The 20,478-nt window shown below is 38.3% G+C and overlaps 1 protein-coding gene across 2 annotated transcripts; it reads left to right on the plus strand.

Moving 5' to 3' along the window:
- The first annotated feature begins 2,880 nt into the window (after positions 1-2,880).
- NASP (nuclear autoantigenic sperm protein) lies at positions 2,881-20,167 on the plus strand. 2 transcript variants are annotated; one of them, XM_070745003.1, is made up of 16 exons: positions 2,935-3,050; positions 4,192-4,574; positions 6,835-6,891; positions 7,659-7,769; positions 8,771-8,851; positions 9,804-9,904; positions 10,630-11,502; positions 12,585-12,655; positions 13,269-13,342; positions 13,436-13,509; positions 14,419-14,607; positions 15,247-15,413; positions 15,830-15,883; positions 15,964-16,023; positions 19,250-19,378; positions 20,008-20,167. In XM_070745003.1, the coding sequence occupies exons 2-16, from the start codon at positions 4,225-4,227 to the stop codon at positions 20,050-20,052; spliced, it is 2,436 nt and encodes an 811-aa protein (XP_070601104.1). In that variant the 5' UTR covers positions 2,935-3,050; positions 4,192-4,224; the 3' UTR covers positions 20,053-20,167. The 2 variants fall into 2 exon arrangements, with proteins under 2 accessions (XP_070601105.1, XP_070601104.1); XM_070745004.1 differs by lacking the exon at positions 4,192-4,574 and having other exon boundaries at positions 2,881-3,050.
- Positions 20,168-20,478: the final 311 nt, after the last annotated feature.

Raw genomic sequence — 20,478 nt, forward strand, 5'->3', positions numbered from 1 at the left:
AAAGTTCTAATCCTGGATGCATACTACTATCTCAATTTGTTTTTGTACTTTAGTGCACCTGTCACCCTGGAAATTGTGATAACTGAAATTTAAAAAGTTGCCGGTGGCTTAAGACCTACTCTTTCACAAGAAGTGAAATCCCATCTCAGTTTAGTGCAATGGTTAAGGTGCTGGCCTAGAAACCAGAGATTATAAATTTTAGTCCTACCTCAGGCATGGAAGCTGGGTAATTTGAAGCCAGTCCCTTTCTCTCACTTAACAGGGTGGTGGTTGTGGGAAAATAGGAGGAGGAAAGAGTATTATGTATGTTCATCTTGCTTGAAATAAAGATGGGATAAAAACAGGCTGTCCAGAATGACCCTACTGCCTTTGAATTGAATATTAACTTGCTTCCCAGCTCCCATCCATTATAGAATATAGGTGGTATTCAAAAGTACTAATGGCTTTCTGGTAGAGGAACTATAAATTACAGTAGGTATTGTCAGCACATTGACAGTATCTCATCATGGTTCTATATAAATTTGAGATCTAACTTCACAGGGAAGAACATAGAATGCTATGGAACATAGTAATTTAGCAGTCAAGATATAGAATATCTTGATAATTCCTCCATCACTAGATTCTTGTGCAATCTCTCAGGGAACATTGAAATAATTCTAAATTAAACCTGGCCCCTGCCATAACCAATAGTTACAGATTATTACTTTCCCAAAACAATATGTCAAGCAAGTAAGCTGATATGTCAGGGTGTTTTTAAGCATTTTTGTTATGTAGCTTTTATTCTTTTATTCTGTGAAAGATTATGTTCCCGTAATTAGAATTTAAGAATACAAAAATTAGCTTGTGCATTGATAATTGATCATTTCCAGTATAAAACCCCAGGCTATTTACATTTTCACTATAAGCCATCATGTAATTAGGTTAAGTCATAGATACATCTTAAGATTTGATAGGCACATAAATCTATATAAAGTCATTTATATAAAGACTATATGAGGACTTTAGAAGCAGTGTAGTACTACAGATGTGGGATGTTTTCTATGTATAAAGTACGATAAACCAAAGTGGTGGCTCACTAGTTTCTTGCAAAATAGTTTTAACCATAGTTAATAGAATCATGGTCTATCTTGATCAAATGTTCTACATTTGATAGTAATTAACCACAGTGGCCAGGTTAACACCATATATTAAAATGTGATTGGCTAGATTGGTTCATTAGCCAATCTAGCCATTATTAGGAACTTGGCCAATGTCTTTGTAGAGACGCATAGAATTATGTTCAATTTTAAGTGTCTCATGCCAATACGATAATAACGTATGATGCAAAAAATCAGTTCTGAAGTTTTATTTTTCAATGTAATGCATTTATGAAAGCTTGCACACCAGACCAAACACTTCAGTTATTACGGTATTTCTACATCAACTAAATCTTAGTGTAATACTGTACAGAGATTATAAGAGGACTCTTAAAATGATGATTTTAGCTTACAGCACTCTGAAATGTTGCAGTAACCATGTTTGAATTTCTAATACTTCATCTATTCGTTTATGAGAGTACTCCCAAGCTAGGATTGGGAAATTGATATAATTTTGATTACGTAACATCAAAAGCCATTGGGGATGCTTAGTAAACACAGACTTTATCCACAACTATCTATGTAACTGATCATTCCAGTCTTCCAATGGTGTACCCATCACCAAGATAACTGACTGTATCCGTCTGGCTGCTGGTCATTTATTTATTTTTTATTGTTTGTTTTTTGTTTGTTTGACTTCTATGCCGCCCAATCCCGAAGAACTCAGGGCGGCTTACAATAATACTATAAATAGAAATATAAATAGATACAGAACAATAAAAAGAAGTCGAATATAATCTAAACTATGTAAAACCCCGTGTTAAAAGAATCCCAGTTAATATAAATATAAAACAGTCATGAACCCATACATATACTGTATATACCAGTGTTTCCCAACCTTGGCAACTTGAAGAGATCTGGACATTCGCTGGCTGGGGAATTCTGGGAGTTGAAGTCCAGATCTCTTCAAGTTGCCAAGTTTGGGAAACACTAGTACAGTATATACCATTCATACAGTGTGGCCCTGTCAGTTGTTAGTTCATAGCACTCCATAGTTCATAGTCATCATGGGTTTACTTTCATAATATATCGGTAACTGGTCAGATGCAATGGTAAAGGCTAAATTCATATGCTGCGCTAGGCCGTAGTTTGGCCATACTTTTTATATGAGCTGCTAAGCCAAATGAATGAAGACCCTTTATTGCACCTGGTATGTTCATTAAAACTGCTAAGTGGATTTGCACAATAACGTCCAAACAACCTCCAGTTACAGCTCCCCAAAATGCAATACTTCTCCTCAGAAAGATTTCATAGAGACTAGAACGATATGCACTTAATTGCATAAAAGTCGCCTTCACGAAAGGAGGATCAAGAACGCTCCGCTTCACACTAATTTATACCGACTGGGAGCATTTGTGCGTACTACACATTTTCGGGATTATTTCGGGATCTTAATTGATCCAAGTCAAAGCCATGAGGTAAGGTGGGAAGAAAAGCCCGGGAAACAAGACATTTCGAGACAAATATTGTAATAATCTGCACTGCAGATTAATGCCTTCAAATCGGTTCCCATGCCAGCAACCCACAACTACTCAGATTGTATTTTCCAGCACGCCCGAGATGGCGAGTTCTATTTACTCTGAGTTTTTGGACTACCTTTCCCGAAATGCCAATCGCATTGCCAAGGCAACCACACAGTTCTAATTCGAACGGTGGCTATGACGTCACTCGCCGAGAGACCTTTATTTCGAAATGCCTTCCTACTCTTCGAAAGCCGCATGCGCAAGAGGCCGTAACGCATTCTGGGAAACGGAGTTCCTTTTTTTCCGTGAGAGCGTGCTTGGCGCCACAGGGGCGTGTCTTCAAGGGCTATATAAGGATCCCGGAGGGGCGGTGGGCTGCGTTTGTGTGCTGGTTATTGCTTCGTTTTTGATTTTCTGTGGCGGGCCGTTGGTTACCATCGTCTTTCATAAGGTACAAGGTTTCTTTCTGGCGGGCTTTCTTCCGGAGCAGGATAAGCGGGGGGTGGGTGTGGAGTTGAGCTCATTGGGTTCGTGTATTGAGGGGATGACGGCGGCCGCGAGCGTTTATTTTCTGGGTAGTAATCTGCGATGTTCTTTTGGTCTTTTCCCCCCTGCAATGTTTCTGAAATTTCTTTGAAACCTCACCGCTCTCCCCCCCCGTTTTTTGAGTGGGTTTGGTACGTGCTGTTCTCGGCGTGAGGCGGCGGCGGTTCTTTAAACAAAAAGAAAAAAAAAACACCACAACATACGAGACGCCACGTGACCTGGCTGGAGGTTTTTATGCCGCCATTTTTAATAGCTATGGATCTGGCGCGCGCCAAAAGGGAGGGGAGGGGGAGTGGAAGGGAGCGGATCACGTGGCCAGCGGTCTTGGCCCGTCGAAAGCTGCCGTTGAGATTTGGCGCCGAAAGCCCTGACAGGAGGAGAGGCGGCAAGGGGCGGCCCATTGTCCCTTCAGGTGAAGGCTGCTTCTGTGGGGGAAGTGAGACGCTTCCTTCTTGCGGAACGAATGGCTTTGAAACACGTTTGAGAAACCAAAGGTATTACTGTAGTGCCTGTCTGATGCCTTTTGACACTTTTGGACGTATTAAAGGGCCTGGAGCGTATTACTGGATTATTCTTGTCACTTAGTGAATCTTAACTACTTGTGGTTTCTCTTTAAGACAAGAAATGAAATATACTTGAAAAACCAAAGCTTCAAATGCAGTTGTGCAATGTGTGTGTGTGTGTGTGTGTGTGTGTGTGTTGCTCAAAAAAATAAAGCGAACACTCCAATAACATATCCTAGATCTGAATTAATGAAATATTCTCATTGAATACTTTGTTCTGTACAAAGTTGAATGTGCTGACAACAAAATGAAATTGTCAATCAGTGTTGCTTCCTAAGTGGACAGTTTGATTTCATAGAAGTTTGATTTACTTGGAGTTATATTCTGTTGTAGGGGGATGGACAAAAATATGGAAACACTTGACTTTTTGGCATCATAATGTTTGAACATGTTCAAATCAATCAAAAGTTGACATATTTTAATGTTTTTTTAAAAAAAAAATCTTATTTGATATGTTTTTTTAAACTACCCTTTTTTTTACAGAAATTTAAGGAAATTGGTTATAACCTTCTAGAAATGGCAGACCTCTCAGACTTTCAAAGAGGCCAAATTGTTGGTGCTCGAATGGCAGGCGCTAGTGTAACAGAAAGTGCCCAAATGTTTGGCGTTTCAAGAGGTACTGTCTCAAAAGTAATGACTGCTTTTGAAAGAGAAGGGAAAACGTCCTCAGCCAAGCACAGGTCTGGTCGAAAGTCAAAGTTGTCTGAGAGAGACCGTCGGACTCTAAAGCGAATTGTTATAGCGGATTGCAAGACCACAGCTCCTAAAATCACTGCAGAGCTGAATAGACACATAAAGAACCCAGTTTCCACAAAAACTGTTCGAAGGGAGCTTCACAAATCTGGATTCCACGGAAGAGCTGCAAGGTGTTTCCATTTTCTTGTCCACCCCCTGTATATATGTGTATGTTTGTCTGTCTGTGTATATGCACTGTTAGGGTCTGGATGGGTGCTAACAGACTCAAGCTCAACCCCGACAAGACAGAATGGCTGTGGGTTCTGCCTCCCAAGGGCATTCACATCTGTTCGTCTATTACCATGGGGGGGGGGGGGAACTTCTGGCCCCCTCAGAGAGGGTTCCTCCTCGACTCACAGCTGACTTTGGAACATCATTTGTCAGCTGTGGCGAGGGGGGCATTTGCCCGGGTTCGCCTGGTGCACCAGTTGTGGCCCTATCTGGACAGGGAGTCTACTCACAGTCACTCATGCCCTTATCACCTCAAGGTTCGACTACTGCAATGCTCTCTACGTGGGGCTACCTTTGAAGAGTGTTTGGAAACTAGAAATTGTGCAGAATGCAGCCGGGGGAGCAGTCATGGGACTACCCAGACATTTCTACATCTCTATGCACTCTGCACTGGCTTCTAATTGGTTTCCTGACTCAATTCAAAGTGTTGGTTATTACCTATAAAGCCCTACATGACATGAGACCAGATTACCTATGGGACCGCCTCCTGCTGCATGAATCCCAGTGACCGGTTAGGTCCCACAGTGCCTTCTACAGGTCCCGTCAACTAAACCAGTGTTTTTCAACCATTGTGCCGTGGCACACTAGTGTGCCATGAGACATGGTCAGGTGTGCCGCGAAGAAGGAAGCTCAGCTTCTGGTCTCGCAACTTTTTGCTGAGGGCACGAAGAGCAAAAAGTTGCGAGACTGGAAGATGAACTTCTTTCTTTGCGCCTTCCAAGTTTTCCGGCAGCACCCTGCCCGGCTGGAGCTTCCCTGTCGGCGGTGGCAGGTGAACTTTGGGGCCCAGCGGGAGGGAACCAGCAGCAGCGGCACCTGGCAGGAGCTGCGGGGTGGCGGCTGCAAGCAGTCAGCAACAGCATACACCACGCCAGCAACAGCCGCATTGGGCCGTAGCCACAGGGTGGCGGCACGGCGGTCAGCTGCAAGTGGGAGCTCCAGGACGGAGGCACCGAGAGCAGCACCGTACATTCTGGACGCCATATATGCTGGCACTGCAGGGCTGGCACTGGCCCACTGCCAGCCCCGCGCCCATGCCCAGTGCAGCAGCAGGTCCAGCCGCCGCCGTCAGGGGTCCTGCTCGCAGTCGATCGCCCTGCCGCCACCCCATGGCTACTGCCCGATGCCGCTGTTGCCGGGGTGGTGTACGAGAGAAAGATAGCAAGAGAGAGAGATAGTGAGACAGAGAGGGGGAGAGAGAAAGAGAGAGAGAGTGTGTGTGACAGAAAGAAAGCAAGAGAGAGAAAAAGAAGGAAAGCGAGAGAAAAGGAGAGGAAGGGAGAGAGAGAGCAATCAGAAAAAAAGAGAAATGAGAAAATGATTGAGGCAGAGAATGAGAGGAAAGAGAGAGAAACAAAAGAGAGAGAGAAGTGACTCTTGATTTAAAGCATATGATAAAAAGCACCCAAAGAATAAGAGAGAGAAAACCCCCAGCCCTCACCTGTTTTTGGAAATGGTTCAAGAGTGTGTATACACACACACGCACACACAAGGGGGGGAAGGAGACAGGGATGGAAAAAGAGAGGAGAGTGTCTTAGAGTGTCCTTTTGTGTCATTTTGGTTGATTGTGTGCCCCAGGATTTTGTGAATGTAAAAAATGCCGCGGCTCAAAAAATCACTGAACTAGATAATGGCACTTGGCGGGACCTAGGGGAAGAGCCTTCTCTGTGCCCCCCCCCCCCCCCCCGGAAATTCGTACTGCCCCCACCCTCTTCGCCTTTCATAAGAGTAAAGACTCACCTATGCCGCCAAGCTTGGGGTTGTTTATTTATTTATTTATTCATTGGATTTGTATGCCGCCCCTCACTGCAGACTTGGGGCGGCTAACAACAGTGGTAAAACAACACGTGACAATCCAATACTACAACAGCTAAAAACCCTTATTAGATTCCCCCCCCCCCCCCCGAATGTTTAGTGAGTTTGTTGATTGTATGGTTATATATGTATTTTAATTGGTTCTATAGATTTTAGTTGCAACTTTGAATTTTAATTATTTGGATTTTGATATATATTGTCTTTTTTATATGTTGTAAGCCACCCCAAGTCCTCGGAGTGGGGTGGCATATAAATCTAATAAATTAAAACTTAACCTTATGTTCCAAATGCCTTCTGGCTAAATTTTGGAAAACTATTCTTAGTTTGCCTAACTTATATTTTCAGTTTCAGGATGACAGAAGAAGCTTCTGCTCCCTCTACTTCTGCTGACAAAACAGAGAGGTAAGATAATTGGCTAAAAACAAATGTGATAACCAGAATAATAAACTAATTGAGCTCTTCATTCACATAAGCTGTTAAAGGTGACATTGTATGTTGAGCATTTGTGGTACTAGTGATTTTGGAGTTATATATGGGTAAAAAAATGTGGAAATCTTTTAACAAGGTAAAAGTTAGAGTTAATATGAAAATTGAGAGTGTATTATTGGGCCAAGCATAATAAGTATAATAAGTACAGTATTAAAATGGTATAACATGCCCCTGCTCTTTTAGCTGCATTGATAACCGATCTGTTTCTAGTTCCAATCCAAGATGCTGATTATGACCTTTAAAACCCTAAATGGCATGGGACTGGGTTATTTGAGGGACCATTCCCCTATTAACATCTACTTCTACCAGATCTAACATGACATGCTAGGGGTCCCATCGACTAGGAAATGTCACTTAGCAGGTCCTTGGTGATAGGCTCTTGTGCTGTGCCCCCTCTCTTTAATGAAAATCCTTCCCTTCAGCTTTCTGGAGGTTTCTCAAGACTTGGTTGTTCAAGCAGGCATTGGAATCCTAGGGACGGGCTAAATGTTTAGATGGCTCTTGAATAATATCTCTTTACCTAATCTTTTTTGTGTGTACTTTGTGCTGCTTTATATAATAAAGTTTTAAAGATTGTCCATATTCTAGTTTGATTATTTTGTTGTATTGACCATTGTTATATGAAAAGCTGTGCAGAAAACTATTTTATGGGAAGACAATATATATTTTCATATTTGCAGTATTGATGTGGATGGCGAAGCCAAGAGACTACTTGGCTTGGGACAAAAGAATCTGGTAATGGGAGATATTCCATCTGCTGTTAATGCATTTCAGGAAGCTGCTAGTCTTTTGTAAGTATTTAGATTATATTTAATGGGAGAGTAATAGATATTTATTCAGCTATAATTTCCTAGATACTTTAGTATTTGGAGATTTTAATCTTCTCTGTTTTAACTTACTTTTGATGTGTTCTACATAGTTTTAAGCTTCATAAAGAAACTAAGATAGCAAATAAACAGAATGGATTTTGTTTGTTGAACTACAGTTTTCTGGTTTTCACATTCCAATTCAGTCAAGCAAGATGTATGTAGTCAAGACAAATCTGTTACATAGTTACATCTGTTACATAGTCAAGGAATAGTCAAGGTTTGTGCTTTTATCTAGCACAAACCTAATTTACTCCGGTCTCGGGTATCTAGTTTATTTTTTAACCTAAATGGCACTATGATTTAATACTCAGTACAGGTAGTTCTCAACATAACACCACTATTGAGTCAAAAAATTATGTTGCTAAGTGAGATGTATGTTGGGTTAGTTTTGCCTATTTTACGACCTTTCTTCCCACAGTTCAGTGGTGGATTGCTACCGGTACGGTATGGTTTTACAAACCAGTAGCAGTGGGAGGCTCTGCCCACCCACCTCTTGACGCTCTGCTTGCACACATGCACACAAACTGATAGTGATGGGATTTAGAACCCATCCCTGCTATAGTTTCGTGAATCACGGCAGTTGTTAAGTTAGTAATATTGTTATTAAATGAATTTGGCTTGTCAAAAGATGATCACATCATCCCGAGATGCTGCAACTGTCATAAATACATGCCAGTTGCCAAGTGTCTGAATTTTGACCATATGACCATGGGGATGCTGCAATGGTCATAAGTGAAGAACTGTCAATTGACCTTTTTTTAGGTCCATTGTAAGTTTGAACAGTCACTAAATGAACTATTGTAAATCAGTTATCTGTAGTTTGGAGATTGTTAATCAGTTAATTTGAAATATCCCTCAATACAATTTAAGTTCAGTTAAAGTAATTCTCCAAAAAAGAGAGTTTATGTCTAATTTTTCTTTAGGGGCAAGAAGTATGGTGAAACAGCTAATGAGTGTGCTGAAGCTTTCTTTTTTTATGGAAAATCACTTCTGGAGTTAGCAAGGTAAGTTGATATGGCCTATCACTTGGCCAATTGAACCTCAGTATATTCAGTAATTCATACAATTCTACTTATTATTGCTGTTAACCTGTGCCATAGTTCTTCTGTTGCGAGGCTCTTTCTATGCCACTTTATTTTCCAAGAAAGATCCCAGAATCATATTTTCATGAGAGAGGGAGAGAGAGAGAGAGTTTGTGTGTGTGTGTGAGAGAGAGAGGGAGAGAGAATGTTCATGTTCATACTAAAGATTTGCTCTGAAACGTAAGATACACAAATCTTTCAACAAGTCTTAAGACACCAGAATGGATACTTTATTATTGAAGATGCATCAGAACCTAATTCTCTGTTTTCCTGAAAAATAAGACCCTATCATATAATTTTTTTGAACCCCGAAATAACCACTTGGTCTTAATTTGGGGGAGGTCTTATTTTGGGGTGCATGGAGCAAAATGCCATCTGAGCTGATTTCCAGCTCTGTCTCCCTAACCAGAGGAAATAGTAGGGACCGGCTGTGCATGCGTTTAAATGTTTTTGGGGTGGACTTATTTTCAGGGGAAGGTTTATTTTTGGGGGGAGATCTTATTTTTGGGAAAACACGGCAGTTTTTTCCTAAATCCAGTGTAGAACTTTGTAAATTTTTGTGAACAATATATTAAAAATTGGAAAGAGTATAGTTTAGTTTGTTTGCATAAACTTGGATACTTCCATTCCAAGCTTTTGTTTTTAATGAGCCATATATTTACTTTCCAGAGTAAAAATATACAACTTGAAAAAGTGGGTCAGTTTGTTATATCATGCCACTGAATTCTTCAAAGTGGTCCCAGATTAAACATGTAATTTATTAGAACTTGCACTAAACCCCCTGAATAAAATATTAAAGTTTCCATTAAACAGTGGTTAATGACACTATGGCATAGCCTGCAAATAACTTCATCAATTAATATTGTTGTCTTAGAATGGAAAATGGGGTGCTGGGAAATGCTCTGGAAGGAGTGCAGGTGGAAGAGGAAGAAGAAAAAGTGAAAGACTCAACGGTAGAAAGCGCTAATGTAGATGGTATGTAGAGCTGTCTTAATGCATTAGAGAGATGCCAAGCTATATGTATTATGAATGAATATGAGGCATGAATTGAGATTATTATTATAACACAAAGTTAGTGATTTAGTAATATCACAAATAAAAATTGCAATACTTAGAAAAAATTGCAAATCAATGCTTCTATTAAATTAAAATACTGCCACTTGTTCTTCATGAGAAAGTATACCTACTATTTTTTCTTTATAAAAATCTTGATTTATATGCTTGTTTTAGAAACAATTGGAAATAAACCTTAAAAGAAGATTTTGAGACTAAACCAGTTTGGACTTGCAACCAACCCATGTATGGTGCAATGCTGTCTAGTCTTATTATATAAGATTTGAAATATAAATTCTATTGTAACCATAAATGAAATTCACTTCGGAGAGTGAATACTTGCCTGTCAAATTTGCTTAAGCCCCTCAGTTTATAGTGGCTTCCTCTGCAATGTTTGGTGTCTCAGTTAAAAGAAGCTTGGCATCTCTTGCTTGGCTGTTAACTCTTGCTAGTACACAACTCATTGCTTAAGCTCAACTGCTTGCAGATTATAAATGCTACAAAGCTGCTTGTTTTTAAATTAAAAATAAGTATTTGGTATTTTGGCAGCAAGGTGTTAGTGGGAAATAAGGTGGAATGTGAAGATCATAAATGCTTATCACTAAATTCGAAGATTTCTTTGTGCTTCATCTTCCTTCTTCATATAGAAGAAGCAAGGGAAGAATTAAGAGATCAGGTATATAATGCCATGGGGGAAAACGAATCCAGAAAAACCTCAGAAGAATCTCTAGTAGAAACTAAAGTGCAAGTGAAAAATAAAGATGCAGAAGTGGAAGAAGATAGAGAAGAAAAGGCAGCTGTGAATATAGAGAATATTGGAGAAAAAGAAAAATCAAGCAAGCAAATAGAAGATGTGCAAGAAAAACAGGGCAGTGAAAAAACAGTGAAAGAGTCATTAGAAGATAGTGCTCCTGCAGAAGAAAAGCCAGAAATAACTGGAGAAGAAAAACTAGCAGCAGAAGAAACCCAGGAAGACATTGTACTTAAGAAAGTATTGGTTGTAGATAAGACTCCAGGGGAAGAAAAACTAATAGTAGAAGAGGCTGCAGAAGCAACTAGTGAAGACACTGTACAGAAGGAAGTGACTGCAGAAGAAAAACTAGCTTTACATAAGATGGAACAGAAGACAGAAAAGCTTGTAGTTTTGGCTGCTGAAGAGGACACAAATGCAAAGCTAGAAAATTCAATAGTAGAGACATCAGCAAAAACTTCACAAGAGATACTAGAGGAAAAAGAATTGGTGTCTGTTGTTGATAAAGTAGAACGGAAGGCAGAACAGACAACTGTGGCTATTCAAGAAACAGACATTGTTGCTGGACAAGAAAAGGTGGATTCGAAAGATGAAGAAAAATTGAATGACCCTGTGGCTTCAGGGGAAGTGTTACCTACAGCTCCAAATGAAATTACTTCTCCAAGGGTTGCTGAACAGTCATGTGAAATAGAACTTGAAGAAAAAGCTGAAGCTGCTGCTAAGGTAGAAAAGGAGGAAGAAAAAGAGCACGAGATGGGAGAGGGAGAAGGTAACAGAGATAGAAAATACTTGTGGGTAGTTTTTGTTAGAACGCTAACCCAAGTAAAATGAAACCATTCAGAATTCTCTTTGCCTTTTTTGGTGGGGGGGGACGACAATTAACTGATAGACATAGCAAAACTATTGTCTGATTTGAGATTATTAGTTTTAAGCAGTAAATCTAAAAAGCAATGGCCATTAGAGAATGCTGAATGGATGTTCACTGCATGCTCTGATATTGCAATATTAACTCAACTAATGGCTTTCCTCCTGTCATGTACTAAAGCAGTAGGATTGATCAGAATACCATTACATTAGGAGATAAATGTTATACATTTATGCTAAAAAATAATAATTTGCTATCATACCTAGAAATATAACAGTGCAACTAGCAAATTCATAATTCTCATGCTTTGTTTTCTGTCTTACAACATAATTTTTGAAAAATTATCCATTCAGTTTTTAAGCGGTTAAATGTCTTAATTGCAACTATTTGCAAAATATAATTGACATTATAACTGACATGTCAGTAAGTGTATTTCAGATCTTGGCAGAAACTTCAAATTCTACCTCCTAAATGTTTTTTACAAAGCAGATTGTATTTCGGCATTAAAATGAGAAGAACGGTAAAATGCATAAAGATATTGTTTATTTGCTCTATAAACAGCATATTTTCTCAAAAATCACTGAGTGAGTATCCCACCTTAATCCTTTTGGCATGGGATCCATTTTAAATAATCCTCAGTAGAGAAATTGGCCAATGCACTGAACTATTCTAAAAGTTAATTTTTATTTAGCGGAGGCAAGTACCTTAACTGTTTTTGGTTTATGGAAAATCTTAAATACCTGTAGATAGAAAGGAGTTAACTTTGGTTTAAAAAAGAGGAAGTATTTGTCAAATTAAATCTTTAATCTGCAAATATTTAAAAATAATAAGTATGAATGTTTCAACAATTATAAAACTGAATAGCATACAGTTGTGTTTAGAAAGACTATTAAATAATTGATGCTGCAAAAATAGTATTGAATAAAATAAAGAACCAAGTAAATACCATGCCAGTAGTGTATATAAACAGGAAACTCCTCTTACAGAGACAGAAGGGTCAGAAGAAGATGATAAAACTGAAGAGGAGAAAGAAAATGATTCTACAGCTGAAGAAAAGGTGAAGTATAAATCAGTATTCAGATCTATTAAAAGCTATTAGTGTTATGCAGGAAAAAATTTATGTCCTATTAATATAGGTAGTCCTCAACTTAACAGCAGTTTGTTTAGTGATTGAACGACACTGAAAAAAGTTACTTATGATCATTTTTCCCACTTATGACAGTTTGCAGTATCCATTATCCCGGGAACATGTGATCACCTTTTGCAACCTTTTGAAGCAAAGTCAGTGGGGAAGCCAGTTTCACTTAACTATTGTGTTATTAATTTAACAATTGCAGTGATTAACTTAACAAATATGGTAAGAAAAGTTGTAAAATGGAGGAAAACTCACTTATCAAATTTCTCCATTAGCAACATAAACAGGCTCAATTGTGGTTGTATGTAGAGGACTATCGTTAGATAAAGAGATAGATGCTTCTCTGAGATAAATCTCAGAGTATTTTCTTGTTCTGTGAAAAAAAATCTGTTCTAAAGATGTGAAATCTTCTCTTAATGAGTGTGTATTTCTGTGAGAAAGACTAATTTTCATAGGAGTCTGTCAATATTTATGATTGCTATTAAGGCATAGGAAATTGATACTGTTTAATATGATTAATAAATCATTGCTTCAGGAGAGTGAAGATGATGTTGGAAACTTAGAACTGGCTTGGGATATGCTGGAATTGGCCAAAGTAATATATAAAAGGTATGTCTTAAGAGTTCTGATAAAATAATATCCTTAACTATACTACCGATAAATGTTTTTACAGTGTGTTTTCTGATTTGTTTTTTGGTCTAGGCAGGACACTAAAGAAGCACAGCTCCATGCTGCTCAAGCTCATCTAAAACTAGGAGAAGTTAGCATTGAATCTGGTAATTGACAAACTTGTTCAGGCATGCTATTTCTAATGGGTTTTGCATGTTGTGACTACATAAGAGTATGTCTCTTATGGATTGATTATTAACCTTTTAGTCATGTTTTACATTAAAATTATACAAAATTGAAGTAGCATAAACTGAAATATGTCAAATACTGTGTTTTGACGTTTGATTTATATATATTCTGAATTGACAGTTGCACTGTTTCATTTTTATTGTAATTAATATAGAGGTCTTTGCTTCCTAAATTACATTTGTATTGCTGGCATTTTTTCCACTTTTCTAGCAGTTAATTCCTAATTAAACTGATACAGGTAGTCCTCAACTTACAACCATTATGGAGTCTCCCCCACTGCAGATATAAGTTGTGACATCATAAAGTGAGTTGTCACATGACCAATCTGATTATGACCTTTTTTGGCCATAGATGTTAGGTGACTCGTATAGTTACTTGAATCCAGTTTCCTCCTTTGACTTGCTTGTTGGAAGTCAGGTGGGAAGATTGCAAATGGCGATGGGATACTGCAACTGTTATAAATATATGACGGTTTCCAAGTGCCCAAATTTTTATCCTGTGATCATGGGGACCCAGCAGTTATTGTAAGTTGTGTTTTTGAGTACTTTTGTAACTTTGTGAATCATCACTAAATGAATGGTTTTAAGTTGAAGACTGCCTGTATGATGGTTAAAGAAGGGGGAAAGGATAACATGGAGAATGCATATTGCTTTGTTAGTTATTTCCCTGGTTTGCAAAACTATAATTGTACTCTTAAACTAAGTCTCCAATATGTGTTACACTTATTTGCATAAACAAATGTGAATATTTTTCTATATTGTTTTTTGGAATTCAGTTTGTCTGGTTTTGGAAGAATATTAATCATGATTTTCTGGTATTTTCTGCAGAAAACTACGTGCAAGCTATAGAGGAGTTTCATTCCTGCTTGGCTCTTCAGCAGAAGTATTTAGAAGCCTATGACCGTTTGCTTGCAGAGACTCACTACCACCTTGGGTTGGCGTATCACTACAACAATCAGTATGAGGAAGCAGTGCTGCAGTTCAGTAAATCCATGGAAGTAATTGATAAAAGACTGGGTAAATCAAAACAGTTCTACATACTTTTAATTATGTTCCTCCATCACTGTTACCTGTCTGTTCCAAGTTTCAAATTAACATTGGTTGCAATTTGCAGTTAGCTTTCTTGGACAACTTCCATAATTTCTTATTTTGGGTGAGTGAGGAAGATTTAGAAAAGTGGGTTCAGCTACAAGAAAATTCTGCAAGGAAGGAATTGTGTGCCTCAGTCCCAACCCAGTTTTACACGTATGTGGAAGACATGAGCTTGCTGAGTTGATTTCTTTCCCAACCGGATCGCAGGGCTTCCTCTCGCTGTCTGGGGAGATTGCCTTTCTCCTCCAATGTCTCAAGCCACTGCTCTCTCCAAGATCAGCTTTCCCTTTGGGCCTCCGAAAATAAAATAAAAATTAACATCAGCTCATGGTGCTCCATTTGCTGCTGCGCACCAGCGTGATGTCAAACCAGAAGACTCCTATAAAGTTGTTTTAAAAGAGTCAATGGTCAGTTCACAGAAAAGCGAATAGTTACTGCTCTCTGATAATGTTGGGTGTGTGTGTGTTGTGTTTTGTTATTCTGTACCAAGTGGTGATATGGTCAAATAAAATGAATTGTTTCTACAAAAAGTGCTAATGGCATTTATATTACCACCTTTTTCAGTTATGCTGACTGAGCGACTAAAAGCAAAGGGAGAAGGGCCAGCTGAGGATGAAAAAGAAATAGAAGAACTCAAGGGCCTGCTTCCTGAAATCAAAGAAAAAATAGAGGATTCAAAAGAGTCTCAAAACAGTGCAAGAGTGACTGAACTGGCTCTGAAAGCAACCCTAGTGAGTTCCATCATTGATTCTGTTGAAATAAACATATTTCAAAATATTTGTATCAAGGCAAATAAATCTTGTGCATGCAGGGTGTATTACTATAAAAAGTGGTTAATAGGTCTGAAACCTAAAATCTGAGCAGAACATCTTTAATATCACAGTAACATACCATTAATTTTGACATTTGAATGCAATAGGAGATAACAGTGTTTTTCTAGATCTTTATAATTTTCACTGAACACAAGATTCATTTGCTAAATCTGAGACTTATTAAATGACCTTCCAATATTTATTTTTAAAATTATTCAGATGTGTTCAAGAAGTAGATTTTAGAAAATACCCTTTTGCTCTGATCTGTTTAGTTTCCTGAGTTTCAGTAGCTGAGGCTTTATAATAGTTTCTTAAAAGGATTTCTTTCTTTCCAGGTTGGCGGATCTTCAAGCTTTTCACAAGGCTCTGAAAGTAGTGCAACTTCAACAGTAAGTGACATAGCAATAGCAAGTACCTTTATGCCATTATAGTTAATATTTAATAGAAATTTCTACTGTTTCTGTAATAGATTCCAGTTGGACACAAAACTGATGGAGCTACAGACATCTCCCATCTTGTTAGGAAAAAGGTATGTATTATATTAAATACACAATTCTTACTGGCTTGTAGCTAATCCTGCAGTTAAAAGGTTAAAATCACATTATTTGTACTATTTTTTTTATATCCTACATAAAATCCTTTCCACTGGGAGCCTGTCAGTCTGAGAACCATGTAGCTTTTTTGATAGCATTGATGGTATTGTGCTATGTTAACACCCACCTTATTAACCCTGGTTTAATTTCAAAGTTTGATTTTGTGGGTTCTGCAGGCACTTCAACCTGGCTGTGTTCAGGTCCTGCAGAAGCATCTGTGGTAGTCTTTCAGAGTACAAATGTTGACATATCTGTAGAAACTGCACTTCATAGCCAAACATCCAGGCTTAATTGGATTCCCTTAATTTAAATGGAGATGGAGAACTATTCACTAGCATTATTCAATCTGTAATTATCTTTTATTGTAGAGTCTTTGGTGCTCTTGGAGCTTGGTTGTTTGCAGATGTTTTATTTTATTTCCCAGTCACTTAATAAAATATTAAAGTGAGTGAAGATATTAAGTGAGTTAAAAAATAAAATAAAAGTTAGTGAAGATTGGACTTAATCCCTGGATAGTTCAGTGGATTTGCAGCTGGCTGAAGCGTAGATATCAGAGGGTAGTTGTTAATGGCAAGTATTCTGAGCAGAGCCTGGTTACAAGCAGTGTGCCACAAGGGTCTGTCCTGGGTCCTATTCTTCTTAATATCTTTGTGAGTGACACAGGGGGAGGTTTAATAGGGAAGGTTTGCCTATTTGCCGATGGCTCTAAAGTGTGCAATAGGGTTGACATTCCAGGAGGCGTCTGTAATGTGGCAAATGATTTAGCTTTACTAGATAAATGGTCAAAGCAATGGAAACTGCAGTTTAATGTTTCCAAATGTAAAATAATGCACTTGGGCAAAAGGAATCCTCAACCTGAGTATTGTATTGGCAGTTCAAGAGGGAAGAATTTAGGGGTAGTAGTTTCTGACAGTCTCAAAATGGGTGAACAGTGCAGTCAGGCGGTAGGGAAACCAAGTACAGTGGAACCCCGACATAAGAGCTGCTCTACTTAAGAGCAACTCGAGATAAGAGCTGGGAGGGGAGAGATATTTTTGTTCTACTTACAAGCCCAAATTCGAGATACAAGCGCCAAGGAGTTGTCTCCTGAAGCCAAACGCTAACTTCCGCGTTCGGCTTCAGGAGACAGCTGCGAAGCGGCGCGCGTGTTTTAAAAGGTTGCAGCCGGCCTGGGGGGCTCGGGGGGGGGTGCTTGCAGCTTTCTTTCTTGCTCTTTTTCTTTCTCTCTTTTACCTTCCCTTCTATTTCTTCTTTTCTTTCTCCTTCCCACCTTCTTCCCTCCCTCCCTCCCTCCCTTCACTCATTCCTCTCTTACTCTCCCCTTTCATAAGTTTCCTTGCTTCCTTCCTCTGTTCCTGTCCCTTCCCCCTTTCTTTCTTTCTTTCTTTCTTTCTTTCTTTCTTGCTCTTTTTCTTTCTCTCTTTTACCTTCCCTTCCTCTATTTCTTCTTTTCTTTCTCCTTCCCACCTTCTTCCCTCCCTCCCTTCACTCATTCCTCTCTTACTCTCCCCTTTCATAAGTTTCCTTGCTTCCTTCCTCTGTTCCTGTCCCTTCCCCCTTTCTTTCCTTCTTTCTTTCTTGCTCTTTTTCTTTCTCTCTTGCTTGCTTGCTTGCTCTTTTTCTTTCTCTCTTTTACCTTCCCTTCCTCTATTTCTTCTTTTCTTTCTCCTTCCCACCTTCTTCCCTCCCTCGCTCCCTTCACTCATTCCTCTCTTACTCTCCCCTTTCATAAGTTTCCTTGCTTCCTTCCTCTGTTCCTGTCCCTTCCCTCTTTCCTTCCTTCCTTCCCACCCTCCGTCCATTCATTCACCCATTCCTCTCTTGATCGCTTAAAGCCGGTCCCTGGTGCAAAAAGGGTTGGGGACCTCTGTCCTACAGGATTGGGTGGCAGAGAAGTTGAACATATGTAAATTTAAAAGTTTAAGAAAGTTTACAAGTTAAGTGAAAGAAACTTCATTATTCATTTATATGTACATGTACATTTCTTCATTAAAAACATGTCTTTCTGCATAATTTAGACTAACTTTGTGAGTTTTTTGAGGGCTGGAACCAATTAAAATTATTTACATTAATTCCTATGGGGAAAAGTCGTTCGAGATAAGAGCTGCTCGACTTAAGAGCCCAGGTCCGGAACGAATTAAACTCGTATCTCGAGGTACCACTGTAGAATGCTTGGTTGCATAGCTAGAGGTATAACAAGCAGGAAGAGGGAGATTGTGATCCTGCTGTATAGAGTGCTGATGAGACCACATTTGGAATGCTGTGTTCAGTTCTGGAGACCTCATCTACAAAAAGATATTGATAAAATTGAATGGGTCCAAAGGCGGGCTACAAGAATGGTGGAAGGTCTAAAGCATAAAACTTATCCGGAAAGACTTAATGAACTCAATCTGTATAGTCTGGAGGACAGAAGGAAAAGGGGGGACATGATCGAAACATTTAAATATGTTAAAGGGTTAAATAAGGTTCAGGATGGAAGTGTTTTTAATAGAAAAGTGAACACAAGAACAATAGGGCACAATCTGAGGTTAGTTGGGGGAAAGATCAGAAACAACGTGAGAAAATATTATTCTACTGAAAGAGTAGTAGATGCTTGGAACAAAATCCCAGCAGACGTGGTTGGTAAATCCACAGTAACTGAATTTAAACATGCCTGGGATAAACATATATCCATCCATCCTAAGATAAAATACAGGAAATAGTATAAGGGCAGACTAGGTGGACCATTAGGTCTTTTTCTGCTGTCAATCTTCTATGTTTCTTTATTTACACATAAACAAGGACTCTACGGTTCAACTCTGAAATACATATATTCTCTTCTATTGTATGTTAGGACTATTATATGAGTTGCTGAGCAATATATCAATATTGTCCTTTAAATCAATTATTCGATGATTCTCATTAACTAATTGTTGCCCTTTTTAAAAATTGCTGGTCTAAGTATTCTAGTCCTAAATTTGATCTTTAGAGTGATACAAAGGCTAAGTAACTTGAAGTTAATTTTAATTTTAAAACAGTTGAAGGGGGCCAAACAGATACTGCATGTGGTTTGTAATCTTGCTTAATTTAAAGCAGTTAGCAGTTGCTATTTAATAGCATATGCATAATGATACTAAATATTCTTATTTATTCTACTTGATATCTAAACAATTTTGTCTTCAGAGGAAACCAGAGGAAGAAGCTCAAAAGGGAGACAATGGAGCTAAGAAATCTAAATCAGAACTGGCTGTCAATGGTGGTGGTGATGCAGCTCCCAATGGAAATGAGGCTGCAGAGACAATGGAACAGGAGGTGGGTAGTTCAGTCAGGAGTCATAAATTGTAATTTAAAAAATCATTTTTCCAGGCATTTTTTTCTTGCCTATGTTTTATTGCTTGCTGGTTTTCTCCCAAACATATCATATATCCATGCTAAAACACATATTGATGTATCAAATCTAAACAAAACCTAATTTGTCAGGTTGTCAGACTGACACATGCAGAGTTTATGCTAACTACTTTATTGTGTTCAGCCTATAAGGAATCTCTTAAGTCTGGCAGCCTATCCCTGGGAACAGTTACATAAAACTTCAAGAAATTTAGGGGTCCTAGCCCTTTTGTGGTTGTGCAATAACTCCAAGTTAACTGCACTTGATCCTTTCTCCATTCCAGGCTTCGTGCTTCCCAACAAAAGTATAGCAATGTATACTTCTGATAATTGCATATGGTTTATACATGGATTAAATAGGGAGCTTCTTTAAGTGCTATTATGCAAATATATCTATTTTTTGTGCAGCAAGATACTAAAACAGGAATATTAATCACTGTTAGATATTAATAGCAGTTATCAAATTGTCCGTGTCAGTCTTGCAAACTATCAAATCCTTTAACAATGCGTGAATTAATTAGGTTTATTTAAAAAAAATTTTTTTTTCTTTTTAGACAGGGGGAAGACCACAAGTTGAAACTGTTCAAAGTACTGTATGATAATTCTTTAATATTGGACATGCTGCCTCCCAAGGATTGTGGGTTTTGTATATAATGTATTTTTTCACTCTTTGGCAACTTTTTGTATTCAATAAAGATTGTACTCAAACATTAACATTGTCATTTTAAGATATGTAAAATTAAACCATAAAATTAAGTCCACATTCTGGCTTCAAAATTTGGTTATCTGTCTTATATGCAATCAACTTGGTAATTGCTTATTGTTTTTCAAGATTAAAGTGGGATAAATGTTCCAAAAAGTCTCAGACAAGAATAAATAGATGGGAAATAAAAATATATATGAAAAAGCTGTAGGGTATGCTTTTTTTAAAATGTGAGGCTTCTATTTATTTTAAAATTGTAGTTTTGAAATTTCATAGAGAAAAGGTATCTATTAGGACAAAACCCTAGTTTAAGAAATCATAG

The sequence above is a fragment of the Erythrolamprus reginae genome, chromosome 3 (genome assembly GCF_031021105.1).
Source record: "Erythrolamprus reginae isolate rEryReg1 chromosome 3, rEryReg1.hap1, whole genome shotgun sequence".
Lineage (NCBI taxonomy): Eukaryota > Metazoa > Chordata > Lepidosauria > Squamata > Dipsadidae > Erythrolamprus > Erythrolamprus reginae.

What these genes read in the sequence shown, in the direction of transcription:
- NASP (XM_070745003.1), top strand. Translation starts at nt 4,225, where the DNA reads ATGGCAGACCTCTCAGACTTTCAAAGAGGCCAAATTGTTGGTGCTCGA. An exon ending in AGAAGTTAGCATTGAATCTG is followed by an intron (nt 13,510 to 14,418) that starts GTAATTGACAAA and finishes TATTTTCTGCAG; the next exon opens with AAAACTACGTGCAAGCTATA. An exon ending in CAGAGACAATGGAACAGGAG is followed by an intron (nt 19,379 to 20,007) that starts GTGGGTAGTTCA and finishes TTTTCTTTTTAG; the next exon opens with ACAGGGGGAAGACCACAAGT.